At 38.6% G+C, this 14960-nt stretch overlaps 1 protein-coding gene across 2 annotated transcripts in view; it reads left to right on the plus strand.

The window, feature by feature from the left end:
* The window catches only part of TNFSF4 (TNF superfamily member 4), a 291799-nt gene that overhangs the window by 98410 nt on the left and 178429 nt on the right, over positions 1–14960 (plus strand). The window contains exon 1 of one of the 2 annotated variants that reach the window (XM_082406391.1): positions 4180–7120. In XM_082406391.1, coding sequence (XP_082262517.1) covers positions 7037–7120 — 84 coding nt within the window. In that variant the 5' untranslated portion in view covers positions 4180–7036. Of the gene's footprint in view, positions 7121–14960 lie in introns of those variants that run through there. The other variant, XR_014248771.1, reaches the window with a different exon arrangement.

Here is a 14960-nt window from a genome sequence, read left to right on the forward strand (position 1 = left end):
TTGAGACTCCGGGAAGGCTCATGCCAAGGAGTACTTTCCAGAACTTCTGCTGCCAGTGTCCTTGTCCTCACGGTGAGACACAGCCACCCCCCACCTCTGCAGGAGACCCTCCAACACTAGTAGACATTTTACAGGTCCTGGAACACAGGATTGCAGCACTGGAAGATTCTGATCTTCTCATCCTAACAGAGGAGAGACCAAGGCACAGCAGGGACAGAGGCATGGCACAAGGGACCTTATGAAAATGATGCCCAGTGTTGAGAGGGCAGAGACAAGAAGCAAGAACTACAGTCCTGCAGCCTGTGGAACAAAAACCACATTCATAGAAAGATAGACAAGATGAAAAGGCAGGGGACTATGTACCAGATGAAGGAACAAGATAAAACCCCAGAAAAATAACTAAATGATGTGGAGATACGCAACCTTCCAGAAAAAGAATTCAGAATAATGATAGTGAAGATGATCCAGGACCTCGGAAAAAGAATGGAGGCAAAGATCGAGAAGATGCAAGAAATGTTTAACAAAGACCTAGAAGAATTAAAGAACAAAGACCTAGAAGAATTAAAGAACAAACAAACAGAGATGAATGATACAATAACTGAAATGAAAAATACACTAGAAGGAATCAATAGCAGAATAACTGAGGCAGAAGAACAGATAACTGACCTAGAAGACAGAATGGTGGAATTCACGGCTGTGGAACTGAATAAAGAAAAAAGAATGAAAAGAAATGAAGACAGCCTAAGAGACCTCTGGGACAACATTAAACACAACAACATTCACATTATAGGGCTCCCAGAAGGAGAAGAGAGAGAGAAAGGACCGGAGAAAATATTTGAAGAGATTATAGTCAAAAACTTCCCTAACATGGGAAAGGAAATAGCCACCCAAGTCCAGGAAGCTCAGAGAGTCCCATACAGGATAAACCCAAGGAGAAACATGCCAAGACACATAGTAATCAAATTGGCAAAAATTAAAGACAAAAATCATTGAAAGCAGCAAGGGAAAAATGACAAATAACATACAAGGGAACTCCCATAAGGTTAACAGTTGATTTCTCAGCAGAAACTCTACAAGCCAGAAGGGAGTGGCATGATATACTTAAAGTGATGAAAGGGAAAAACCTACAACCAAGATTACTCTACCCAGCAAGGATCTCATTCAGATTCGATGAAGAAATCAAAAGCTTTACAGACAAGCAAAAGCTAAGAGAATTCAGCACCACCAAACCAGCTCTACAACAAATGCTAAAGGAACTTCTCTAAGTGGGAAACACAAGAGAAGAAAAGGACCTACAAAAACAAACCCAAAACCACTAAGAAAATGGTCATAGGAACATACATATCGATAATTACCTTAAACATGAATGGATTAAATGCTCCAGCCAAAAGACACAGGCTTGCTGAATGGATACAAAAACAAGACCCATATATATGCTGTCGACAGGAGACCCACTTCAAACCTAGGGACACATACAGACTGAAAGTGACGGGATGGAAAAAGATATTCCATGCAAATGGAAATCAAAAGAAAGCTGGAGTAGCAATACTCATATCGGATAAAATAGACATTAAAATAAAGAATGTTACAAGAGACAAGGAAGGACACTACATAATGATCAAGGGATCAATCCAAGAAGAAGATATAACAATTATAAATATATATGCACCCAACATAGGAGCACCTCAATACATAAGGCAACTGCTAACAGCTATAAAAGAGGAAATTGACAGTGACACAATAATAGTGGGGGACTTTAACACCTCACTTACACCAATGGACAGATCATCCAAACAAACAATTAATAGGAAAACAGAAGCTTTAAATGACACAATAGACCAGATAGATTTAATTGATATTTATAAGACATTCCATCCAAAAACAGCAGATTACACTTTCTTCTCAAGTGCACACGGAACATTCTCCAGGATAGATCACATCTTGGGTCACAAATCAAGCCTCGGTAAATTTAAGAAAATTGAAATCATATCAAGCATCTTTTCTGACCACAATGCTATGAGATTAGAAATGAATTACAGGGAAAAAAACATTAAAAAACACAAACATATGGAGGCTAAACAATACATTGCTAAATAATAAAGCAACTGAAGAAATCAAAGAGGTAATCAAAAAATACCTAGAGACAAATGACAATGAAAACACGACGATCCAAAACCTATGGGATGCAGCAAAAGCAGTTCTAAGAGGGAAGTTTATAGCTATACAAGCCTACCTCAAGAAACAAGAAAAATCTCAAATAAACAATCTAACCTTACATCTAAAGGAACTAGAGAAAGAAGAGCAAACAAAACCCAAAGTTAGCAGAACGAAAGAAATCATAAAGATCAGAGCAGAAATAAATGAAATAGAAACAAAGAAAACAATAGCAAAGATCAATAAAACTAAAAGCTGATTCTTTGAGAAGATAAACAAAATTGATAAACCGTTAGCCAGACTCATCAAGAAAAAGAGGGAGAGGGCTCAACAATAAAATTAGAAATGAAAAAGGAGAAGTTACAACAGACACCGCAGAAATACAAAGCATCCTAAGAGACTACTAGAAGCAACTCTATGCCAATAAAATGGACAACCTGGAAGAAATGGACAAATTATTAGAAACGTATAACCTTCCAAGACAGAACCAGGAAGAAATAGAAAATAGAAACCAGGAAGAAATAGAAAATATACAGCTTTCTTGTGATTGCAGACCAATCACAAGCAATGAAATTGAAACTGTGATTAAAAATCTTCCAACAAACAAAAGTCCAGGACCAGATGGCTTCACAGGTGAATTTTATCAAACATTTAGAGAAGAGCTAACACCCATCCTTCTCAAACTGTTCCAAAACATTGCAGAGGAAGGAATACTCCCAAACACATTCTATGAGGCCACCATCACCCTGATACCAAAACCAGACAAAGATACTACAAAAAAAGAAAATTACAGACCAATATCACTGATGAATATAGATGCAAAAATCCTCAACAAAATACTAGCAAACAGAATCGAACAACACATTAAAAGGATCGTACACCATGACCAAGTGGGATTTATCCCAGGGATGCAAGGATTCTTCAATATATGCAAATCAATCAATGTGATACACCATATTAACAAATTGAAGAATAAAAACCATATGATCATCTCGATAGATGCAGAAAAAGCTTTTGACAAAATTCAACACCCGTTTATGATAAAAACTCTCCAGAAAGTGGGCAGAGAGGGAATCTACCTCAACATGATAAAGGCCATATATGACAAACCTACAGCAAACATCATTCTCAATGGTGAAAAACTGAAAGCATTTCCTCTAAGATCAGGAGCAAGACAAGGATGTCCACTCTCACCACTGTTATTCAACATAGTTTTGGAAGTCCTAGCCATGGCAATCAGAGAAGAAAAAGTAATAAAAGGAATACAAAGTGGAAAAGAAGAAGTAAAACTGTCACTGTTTGCAGATGACATGATACTATACATAGAGAATCCTAAAGATGCCACCAGAAAACTACTAGAGCTAATCAATGAATTTGGTAAAGTTGCAGGATACAAAATTAATGCACAGAAATCTGTTGCATTTCTATACACTAATGATGAAAAATCTGCAAGAGAAATTAAGGAAACACTCCCATTTACCATTTCAACAAAAACAAAAAAATACCTAGGAATAAACCTACCTAGGGAGACAAAAGACCTGTATGCAGAAAACTATAAGACACTGATGAAAGAAATTAAAGATGATACCAGTAGGTGGAGAGATATACCATGTTCTTGGATTGGAAGAATCAATATTGTGAAAATGACTATACTACCCAAAGCAATCTACAGATTCAATGCAATCCCAATCAAATTACCAATGGCATTTTTTACAGAACTAGAACAAAAAATCTTAAAATTTGTATGGAGACACAAAAGACCCCGAATAGCCAAAGCAGTCTTGAGGGAAAAAAACGGAGCTGGAGGAATCAGACTCCCTGACTTCAGACTATACTATAAAGCTACAGTAATCAAGACACTATGATACTGGCACAAAACAGAAACATAGATCAATGGAACAAGATAGAAAGCCCATAGATAAACTCACACACCCACGGTCAACTAATCTATGACAAAGGAGGCAAGGATATACAATGGAGAAAAGACAGCCTCTTCAATAAGTGGTGCTGGGAAAACTGGACAGTCACATGTAAAAGAATGAAATGAGAACGCTCCCTAACACCATACACAAAAATAAACTCAAAGTGGATTAGAGACCTAAATATAAGACCGGACACTATAAAACTCTTAGAGGAAAACATAGGAAGAACACTCTTTGGCATAGATCACAGCAAGATCTTTTTTGATCCACCTCCTAGAGTAATGGAAGTAAAAACAAAAATAAACAAATGGGACCTAATGAAACTTCAAAGCTTTTGCACAGCAAAGGAAACCATAAACAAGACGAAAAGACAACCATCAAATTGAGAGAAAATATTTGCAAACGAATCAACGGACAAAGGATTAATCTCCAAAATATATAAACAGCTCATGCAGCTTAATATTAAAAAAACAAACAACCCAATCCAAAAATGGGCAGAAGATCTAAATAGACATTTCTCCAAAGAAGACATACAGATGGCCAAGAAGCACATGAAAAGCTGCCCAACATCACTAATTATTAGAGAAATGTAAATCAAAACTACAATGAGGTATCACCTCACACCAGTTAGAATGGGCATTATCAGAAAACCTACAAACAACAAATGCTGGAGAGGGTGTGGAGAAAGGGAACCCTCTTGCACTGTTGGTGGGAATGTAAATTGATACAGCCACTATGGAGAACAGTATGGAGGTTCCTTAAAAAACTAAAAATAGAATTACCATATGAGCCAGCAGTCCCACTACTGGACCTATACCCAGAGAAAACCATAATTCAAAAAGACCCATGCACCACAATGTTCATTGCAGCACTGTTTACAATAGCCAGGTCATGGAAGCAACCTAAATGCCCATCGACAGACGAATGGATTAAGAAGATGTGGTACATATATATAATGGAATATTACTCCGCCATAAAAAGGAATGAAACTGGGTCATTTGTAGAGATGTGGATGGATCTAGGGACTGTCATACAGAGTGAAGTAAGTCAGAAAGAGAAAAACAAATATCGTATATTAACGCATATATGTGGAACCTAGAAAAATGATACAGATGACCCGGTTTGCAGGACAGAAATTGAGACACAGATGTAGAGAACAAAGGTATGGACACCAAGGAGGGAAAGCGGTGGGGGGTGGTGGTGGTGGTGTGCTGAATTGGGAGATTGGGATTGACATGTATACACTGATGTGTATAAAATTGAGGACTAATAAGAACCTGCTGTATAAAAAAAAAATTAAATTAAATTAAAAAAAAAAAAGAAATATTTGTCAGAATGACCAGGCACAAACTAATTGTAAAAGAAGAAATTAATTTAGCTCAACAAACATTTTGGAGCCACTTATTATTACATACTAGGCTCTGGGCATTCAGATGGGTTAGAAATGCCGTAGTCTTTAAGGAGTTCACTGTTTAGAAGAGGAGACAGACAGATAGTACATTGTTACAGATGGCTTACAGAGACTAAAAAAGAGAAAATTAAACACCAAAAAGGCAATGATCAATTTTATCCTGGGGAGTGGTTAGGAAACTAGAGGTGATGCTTTAATTGGGTTTATTTTTAAAAATTCATTGAAATATAATATATACATAGTATACATGTATATAAATGTACAGCTTAATGAATTTTGGCAAATTGAACACACCATGTAAGCCAGTATCCCAGAAACATCCCTCATTTTCCCTCCTAGCCACTAACCCCTCAAATTAACACCTGTTTGACTTCAAACAGCTTAGAGTATTTATGCCTACAACTAGTGCTTTAAGGAACAGGAATCATACATGTGCTCTTTTGTGTGTCTTGTTTCTTTAACTGAATATTACATCTGTGAGATTCATCTGTATTTTGGGGTATAGGTGAGGATCATTCAGTCTCCTTGTTGTATAATATCCCATGATGAATATTAATTATTTATCAATATATTCAACCTTAGTAGATCCTTCAAACAGTTTTCCAAAGTGGTTGTACTAATTTATACTTCCAACAGTAGATGAGAGTTTTGGTTGCTCTACTTCCTTGCAAACACTTGATATTTTTTGTCTTTTCATTTCAGCCATTCCCGTGGCCAATCACGTGGTAGTTTAGCAGATTTTGAAAGATGTACTGTGTGTCATCAGGCAAATTGGCTGGTGGAGGGGGGCCCTGGGGAGGATCAGAAAGTGTGCTCAAAAAAGGAGGACCAGTGGGAGTCCTCAGATGTGAATTCTGTGAGCCTGGTGAGTTGCAGGTAAATCATATACACAAAAAATTACGTCTCCAAAATATTGTTTGTAGTAAAGTTTGGAGTTAAAATGGACTTTATATCAATACAATTTGCCATCAGCTGATGAGTCAAGCACAGTTATAAGCTTGCAACCCTGAAAGAAATAAACAAATGGCATCTCAAATCAGACACTCTGTAACATTAGTGGCTTGTGTATAAGTACAGGTTAAAAAAATTATGAAAATAATAATAAAGTGATGCTCCAATAGGTACTCACTTACAGGATGTCTTTGCCTAGGGAAATAAGGAATGCATGTCCTACACAGTACCTCCAGAGTGCTTCTGGCATCTACCACACTGTTTGGTAATGTGGCTGTGTTTTTTCAGTTGCCAGTCACGTGAATAATTGTTTCTATCATTTTTAGTAACAGAACACCCAGTTTTATTTTGGGGGGAGGTGTTGTCAATATGCCTGGTTAAAGACTGTATTTCCCAGTTTGCTTGCAACTAAGTTCTGGCCTAATGAAATTTAAGTGTAAATATTGTATGCCACTGGGGGGTACTATCCTTGCCAGGGAGAAGATATACCCTTCTTTACCCATCCTTTTTCCTTTTGGCTTGCATAGGGATGTGATAACAGGAGCTTGAGCAGCCATTTTGGACCAAAAAGTGGAAGCCACATGCTGAGGATGGCAAAATGAACCCAAATGCCTTACTTGATAAAGCCACCATACCAGCTCTGGACTGCCTACCTCTGGATTTCTTTTTCTATGAGAGAGAAGTAAACCTCCATCTTGTTAAAGCAGTGTTATTTTGTGCCCTCTCTCTCTTTCTCTCTCTCCCCCTTTCTCTCCCTCTCTTTGGTTATATGTAGCCCAGTATAATATTAACTAATAACTGTGTATTAGGAAGAGGAAAGCTCTGCTGGGAAACCAGTGTTTCCAAGTGAAAAAGAAAGGACATGAGCTTTTAAGTAAATGCACTGCCTGTAGTTCTCTATAATACTATAGGTGTGGGGTTTGTGTGGGATCTGATACACTGCAAATAAGCCCTTGTAGAACTGAATTGAATTGTTGCCCAAACCAATATAAAAAGATCATTGTATTAATTTCCTATTGCTGCTGTAACAAATTACCACAAATTTAGTGGCTTAAAACAACTTTATTATCTTACAGGCATAAGTCTAAAATCAGTTTGGGCTAAAATCAAGGTGTTAGCAGGCTTGTGTTTCTTCTGGAAGCTCTAGGGGAGAATGTATATCCTTGTCTTTTTATATGTATATCCTTGTCTTTTTATAGCTTCAAGAAGCTGCCCACATTCTTTGGCTCATGGCCACACATCACTCCAGCTTCGATCATCACACAGCAGTCTACCTCCCTTTTATAAAGACCCTTGTGATTATGTTGAGCCCACCTGGATAATCCAGAGTAATCTTCTCATTTCAAGATCCTTAACTTAATCACCTGCTAAGTAACATATTCACAGATTCTAGGGATTAGGACATGCCCATCTTTTGGGGGGCCCTTATTCAGCCTACCATAGTCATGTTATAGCCTCACCTTATCTATAGTGTGAGTTCTTCTCATTTATAGGGGTCAGGTGCTAGGAGGAATGGTGTGATGGAAGGAATATGGTTTGGAGTTAGCACACCCAAGAGTCCCAGAGCTACTTCTAAGTAGCTGTGAAGCCTTGAACAAGTCATTTAAATGCTTTTGGCTCTCATTTTTTAGTGAAGTGAGGGTATTGGACTGGATCAGGGAGGCAAATACCTGGTAGGCATACTGTCAACCCTTCCTCCTATACCCATAACAGAGATAACTACTTGTTCAAGGCCCTTTCTCTTGTGAGCTTGTTCCCAGCCTTCCAAACAGCTACTGCCAGGTGGCCGAAACTGAGAAAAAATCTATTTTCTCTCCATGAACAAGATCATCTCTAAGGCCTGTGACCTAAACTGTTAAAACACATACACAGCTAAAAGTTAACTAGCCTCATCGTGGATCATTGAATGCTCAAAGTCCACTGATTTCCTTTCTTTTCAAAATATTTTCTCCCCCAGATTTTCCCTAGATCAATTAACTTGGCTAATCAGTATTTCTTATCTCCCTACTTTTCCTCTGAAGAGAGCAGTTAGGAACCAAAAGAGAAATAAAGGTTTGAAAGGTCTCCTACCTGTCTTATCAATCAGGTATAAATGAGAGTTGCCCATACAGAAACACTGCCCTGCCATCACACCTAAGACCCCATGTGCTACCAGGCTGTGCTTTAGCTTGAACTTGTAATTTATACTTACACTTCCACTTACACCTATACCTATACCTACATTTACACTTATACGTAAAAGCTCATGTCATTTCTAGATGGAGCTTGTGTCTCTCTTATATACAGAGAACACAACAACAAATTATGCTTTTATTGCCAGACCCCAAAGCTAGAGAGAACTCATTCAAAAAGCAGTTTTGACCAGACATGACCAGACATGTGAAGCATCTCACTGAGGGTAGGTACAAAACATTAAAGTCATATAGCTTAGATCATGGAAAAAACTGCGAGACAGGATGTAAACTCACTTCTATTGGAAGGAGTGTAATGTAAAGAAAAGCAACAGACAGCTAGAGTTAAGTTGCTCACAAGGAGCAAAGTCAGGTCCCAGACAAACCTCAGAAGTGTCAAATGATCAAACTGTCTATAATATGTGGTTTCTGGCATGCATTATGAAAAATGAAAGGGTAATTTTCTGTTAAGACGATTGTCTCTTATCAGATTCTGTGCAGACTTACTGAAGCCTGACTCTTTCAACTCTTTTTAGTTTGTAAGGTTTTCCAAAGAAGAGACAGTCTTTCTGTTTATTCTAAAAGTCCTCCTCATCAAAGTAGAACTTTAGATCGCTTCATTTTGTAACCACGGGTCAGAGAAGATGCCTCTTCTGAGATGTGAGTTCTGCACTGGAAATTCTTGGTAGAGGTGCAGAGGTGCGCTGCTCTGGAGTGGGCTGCCTTCCCTGAAAGCTAAAGCACCCCTCTCCGTAATTAGGTATTTGCCATCACATAAGCTTGCTTTATTATCCTCACAAAACTTATTGGTATCTGAAATTATTTTGTTTACCTTGGGAGTGGCAACCCATGTGTGATGAGTGGGCGTGCTGATCTAAGTTGCAGGCTTGTTTTCTTTGGCCACCATAGTGATATATACCAATTTTGAATCTGAAAGTCTTTAGGCATGCAGAAACTCTTCAACTCAATATAATAATTACCACTCCCTATAGTCTCAAAGTTAGCTTCTTCACATATTTTAGTTCTCTACCTGGTGCAGTAAGGCATTGGAATGTGGGAACTGTGGCTTCCATATAGCAGGTCTGCTGGGAGACCTATAATACCATGGAGTGGGGACCTCGTCTGTACCCCAGTGTGTATAATGGTAAGCATTCATTGGGGTACAAACTGAGAGGTTTTATTTCTGGCTCCTTCTAACTTGTTTTGGGTCAAAGAGAGGACATTTTACCCTTTTCACTATTTTCACTTCCTCATCTGTAGGAAGGTTAGTGGTGCAACAGGAATTGAAAGGAAAATGGGTAGAGGCCCTGTTGAGATTTTTTTTTTGGAGAATCAGTACACTCCAGATGATGAGGAATGCCTTCTAGGCAGGCTTTTTCAGAGAACTGAACTGCCTCCTTAGATGGGGAACAAAAGTTTACAAGTCTTATTGTTGTAATGCCCCTCTCTGTGAGAGATGAGGTAATGAAGCGCCAGTCAGCATGGTAGGAAGAATAATGCTCCCTCCGCCTCCAAAGGTGTCCATGTCCTAATCCCTAAAACCTGTGAATTTGTTACCTTATGTGGCAATAGGAACTTTGCAGATGTGATTAAGTTAGGGTCTTTGCCATAGGGGAGATTAGCCTGCATTATCCATCCAAGAGGGCCCAATATAGTCACAAGGCTTCTTATAAGGAAAAGGGGGAGGCAGGAGAGTCAGTCAGAAAAGGCTATGTGACGATAAAAGCAGAGGTCACAGTAATGCCATTGCTGAAACAGAGCCATGAGCCAAGGAAGGTGGGAGGCTGTTAGAAGTTGGAAAAGGCAAGGAACATACTCTCCTCTAGAGCATCTGGAAGGAATGCAACCCTCCCTCCCCCTGAATTTTAGCACAGTGAGACCCATGTCACCCTTCCGACCTTTAGAACTGTAAGACAATAAATTCGTGCTGCTCTAAGAAACTAAGTTTGTGGTAATTTGTTATAGCAGCTTAGGAAATGAATACAGTGAATCAATATTTATTGAGCATCTGTTGTGAGCCAGGAACTGTACTATGTTCTCAAAATAAAAGAGAGACATGGTCCTTAAACATACTTTATTAGGGGAGGAAAACATTAAACAAATGCTTATAAATAATAGTTGAACAATTAGAAGTGTGAGAAATGCTGCAACAGAGAAATTCAGTGCTATGAGACCATAAAACAAAGACAAACATGACCTTGACTGGGGTGACTTAAAAGGGATACTTGGGCTGAGATTCAAATGCTGAATAGTAATTAGCTATGAGAAGAGATCAAGCAAGAGTCCAGGCAGAGGAGCCAGAATGGTGAAGGCCCAGAGTGAACATGGTGTGTTCAAGGAGAAGGAAAACCCAGTGTAACTGGTATGCTCAGGAAGTGGGAAAGAGAGGTAGGAGATGAGGCTGGGAAGGTAGGCAGGTCCAGATAACACAGGGCTTTGATGAGCACATTAAGCTCATGTTGAGATTTTGGACTTTGTTTTTCAAAACCATAGGAAGTGCCTAGATTGTGTGTTTTTCCAGTGGGCTAACTGGACATCAGAACTGGATTTTCTAGGTTGACACATTTAATTGCCAGCGTGAGACCCTCCAGCATATTTTTTCTCTGTTGTGTCTACCAGGGTGGCTGCAAGTGTTAAATGTTGCAGCTAGAGGATAGTGAAGGCACCAAGAATCTGAATTGCTGAGCTGCTGGGTGGAGGAGTTTCTTCAAAGTCCCCTGGATCTGCAGCAAACTTTGAGTTAGAAATAAGCCTCCGCTGTGCTAAGCTCTTGATGTTTTGGTGTTGTTACTGCACAGCCTAGTGTTTCTTGATTAATTCAGTCATTTAACACAGTGACTCCTTGATTGTCAGAGTGAACCTGGGGAATAGGTGAAACAGAGACTTCTGGATACTCACCCACCCTGTTCTGATATAGACCTTAGATAGAGCCAGGAAATTTGTTGGTATGTTTCATAGTAGAAACTACTGATTCTGCTAGTCTGTCTTTAGCTAGGATTACCAGAACCGGGCATGTGGGTTGAATTGTGCTGGCCTGCCTTGTGGGCAGCAAACATTATTCAAAATAAGAAAGAAAACATTTTAATGTCAGTTGTTGTCTTGGGGATCCTGGGACATCTTTTGAGATAACAATATATTTAGGAATGTCAGAGAAACCAGATGTATTAGTTTGCTACAGCTGCTATAACAAAGTACCACAGACTGGGTGGCTTACACAACAGAAGTTTATTTTCTCATTGTTCTGGAGGCCGGTTGTCTGAGATCAAGGTGTTAATTTCCTTTGAGACCTCTCTCCTTGGCTTATGGATGGCATTTTCTCCTTCTGTCTTCACATGATCTTCCTGTGTGTATCTGTGTCCTAATCTCTTCTTATACAGATGACAGTCATATTGGATTAGAACCCATCCTAATAACCTCATTTTACCTCTTTAAAGACCCTACCTCCAAATAGAATTAAATTCCAAGGTGCTGGGGGTTAGGACTTCAACGTGTGAATTTGGGGAGACATAATTCAACCCCTAACACTAGACTTTTAGGAAATGCCCTTATTTTATGCAGCCTGCAAAGAGAGTAACTTAACTCAGAGATGGAGGTATTTCTAATTAAGAGAGGAGCTACATGATTTATGTGGTGATGAGTCTGATTCACACAATTCACTTACAACTTAAGTAAACAGATGCCATTTTCTACAATAAATATATTTTGCATAGTGAATGTACTATACATGCTTCTAGGTTGAAGATTACATTCCAAGGAAAGTTTGCACAGGAACTTTGAAATTCAATGTTGAATGCATATCCCAGAAGGAGTGGAAGTCTCTTGAAAATCTTGGTAATTATCTTGCTTTTTCTTAGCAAATATAGCAATAGGTGTAGCTGTTTTACATTTAAATGCTTGCGTGCATGCATATATTTATATTTTTAATTTAAATTTTAAGAAGAGCTTTTGCCCATTTGTCTGTTCTCATAGTTTCTTATGCTCCTGAAGATCTGGAATATAAATATTTTTCCTTGAAACTCTCACTTATCTTACTGAGGAGGGAATAACCAGTCCAGTCTTGAAAGATTTTAAGCACTATTCCCAAAGTTTACAACTGTGACCTATAGTGTCTTTCAAGTTTAACCAGGGTATCTTCTGAATATGAGAAAAGTGAGACTGGGGAAATTAGGTGACTGGTGAAGGCCACTTTGTCACCTAGAGACAGAGCGAATATTACAGGTCGTATACTTTAAGGCTTATTGTAGAGCTGTGCTCCACATGCATCATGGCAGAAGAGATTTATGGCATGTTTACAGTATATGTATGGTACATTTCTATTGTAGTTCAAAAAGTTTATTTAATACCTTGAATACATTTTGGGGCTTCACTAGCTTTCCAACTAAATACCAGGTAGAGTTCTATTGTAAAACACCAAACAACCAAGCAAAAACAAATGAGGGGAGCTTAGAGTACAGAGTTGGAAACATTTTTCATTGCTCACCTTTTTTCAGATCCCTACCGAGAAGAATACTTTGTCAGTTGAGATAGGCTAGGTTGTGTTACAATAACAAACAATTCTAAATCTCAGTGGCTTGACACAGCACAGGTTCATTTATCACTCACAAAGTGTGTCCAAAGTGGGTCAGCAGAGGGTTTACTCTGCTCCAAACAGATCTGGGTACCTGGGCCAATAGGGGCTCTTCCCTCTTGTAATGGCACCATCTGGAAAACATGGCCTTTGTGGCCACTGTAACAGGGAAGAAAGTACTCAAGGGTCTCACTGGCAGTTAAACACTCTGGCCTGGAAGTGATACATGCCATTTCCCCTCACAAACCATTAGCCAGAAATGGACATATGCCCTGTCTAACAGCAAAAGGGTGGAGAACTATAATCTTCTGGATTTCAGATAGGAGAAGGGGACTGAGTAGAGGTGAGCACTAGAAATCTCCACCCTAAATGCTTTTCCTCTTTGGGACCCCGTTTCTTCATTTATTAATTTATTCAACCAAGATGTGCTTGATATGGAGTTATATACATAGCTGAACAAGACAGACATTATCTCAGCCTTTTTGGAGCTTACAGTTTTGAGGCAGACAAATAAAAAATAATGCTATTATAAATTTTAATAAGTGCTCTGAAGAAAAGGAAAGATCAATGATAGATAATAATGGTTATTAGAAGAGACCTACACAAGTAGGTAGAAAAAAGAAAATTAAATCACTAAATGGTTTCATGAGTGAGGCCAATTAAAAAGAAAGGCAACTACAGTTGACTCTTAAATAACATGGGTTTGAACTGTGAGGGTCCACTTATATGTGGATTTTTTTTCAATAATATGTGCTATAGTATGACATTATCTGCAGTTGGTTGAATCCAAGTCTGCAGAACCAGGGATATAGAGGGCTGACTGTAAAGTTATAGTCACGGATTTTGACTGTGTGGGGGGTGGACACCCATAACCCCCATGTTGTTCAAGGGTCAACTGTATATGCAAGTGATTTTCAGATTCTCTCCTTAGTTAGTAAATCACCATAAACATTAGAATTATTCGTGGTTTGGGTTCCATCACAAGCAGATCCTGAGATAGAGATTCAAGTGTAAGTATGTAGTTTATTTTTGGTAGGAGACGTGAAAGGAAGCATTGATAGAGGAGTGAGGAAGCAAGAAGGAAGGAACAGCAGCTTATGAAGGGGGCATTATAAAGCCAGCTACCACTGTAGGTGACGGTAGCTTAATCTCACTGGGGAAACTCTGGGTGTCAGTGTAAAACACATGTTAATATACCATTTCCTGTTAGTCACTGGTTGAGGGCTGCTCTCTTGGGATGTACTGCCAGTGTGTACTGCACATTATGATTCCTCTAGAGTTTTCTTTAGATGGAGCATCTATATGCTACCATTTGTCACTCCTTCATTCATAAAAATTTTATAAGGTCTGTAGTGATGTCTTCTCTTTCATTCCTAATTTTAGTAATTTGTGTCTTCTCCATTTTTTTTCTTTTTAGTCTACTTCTAAGTTCTAAAGATTGTTGATCTTTTCAAATAAGACATTATTGCTGTATTGATTTTCTCTATTATTTCTTTTTAAAATTTTATTGATTTCCACTATGACCTGTATTATTTCTTTCCTTCTATTTACTTTGTATTAATTTGTTCTTTTTTCTCTGACATAAGCATTTAAAGGTATAGATTTTCCTTTAAGCACTGCTTTAGATGTATCCTGTAAATTTTTATTTATTTATTTATTTATTTATGACTGTGTTGGGTCTTCGTTGCTGCACGCAGGCTTTCTCTAGTTGTGGCGAGCAGGGGCTACTCTTTGTTGCGCTGCGTGGGCGTCTCATTGCGGTGGCTTCTCTTGTTGCAGAGCAT

This window comes from Balaenoptera borealis (assembly GCF_965194805.1).
Source record: "Balaenoptera borealis genome assembly, chromosome: 1".
Taxonomy (NCBI): domain Eukaryota; kingdom Metazoa; phylum Chordata; class Mammalia; order Artiodactyla; family Balaenopteridae; genus Balaenoptera; species Balaenoptera borealis.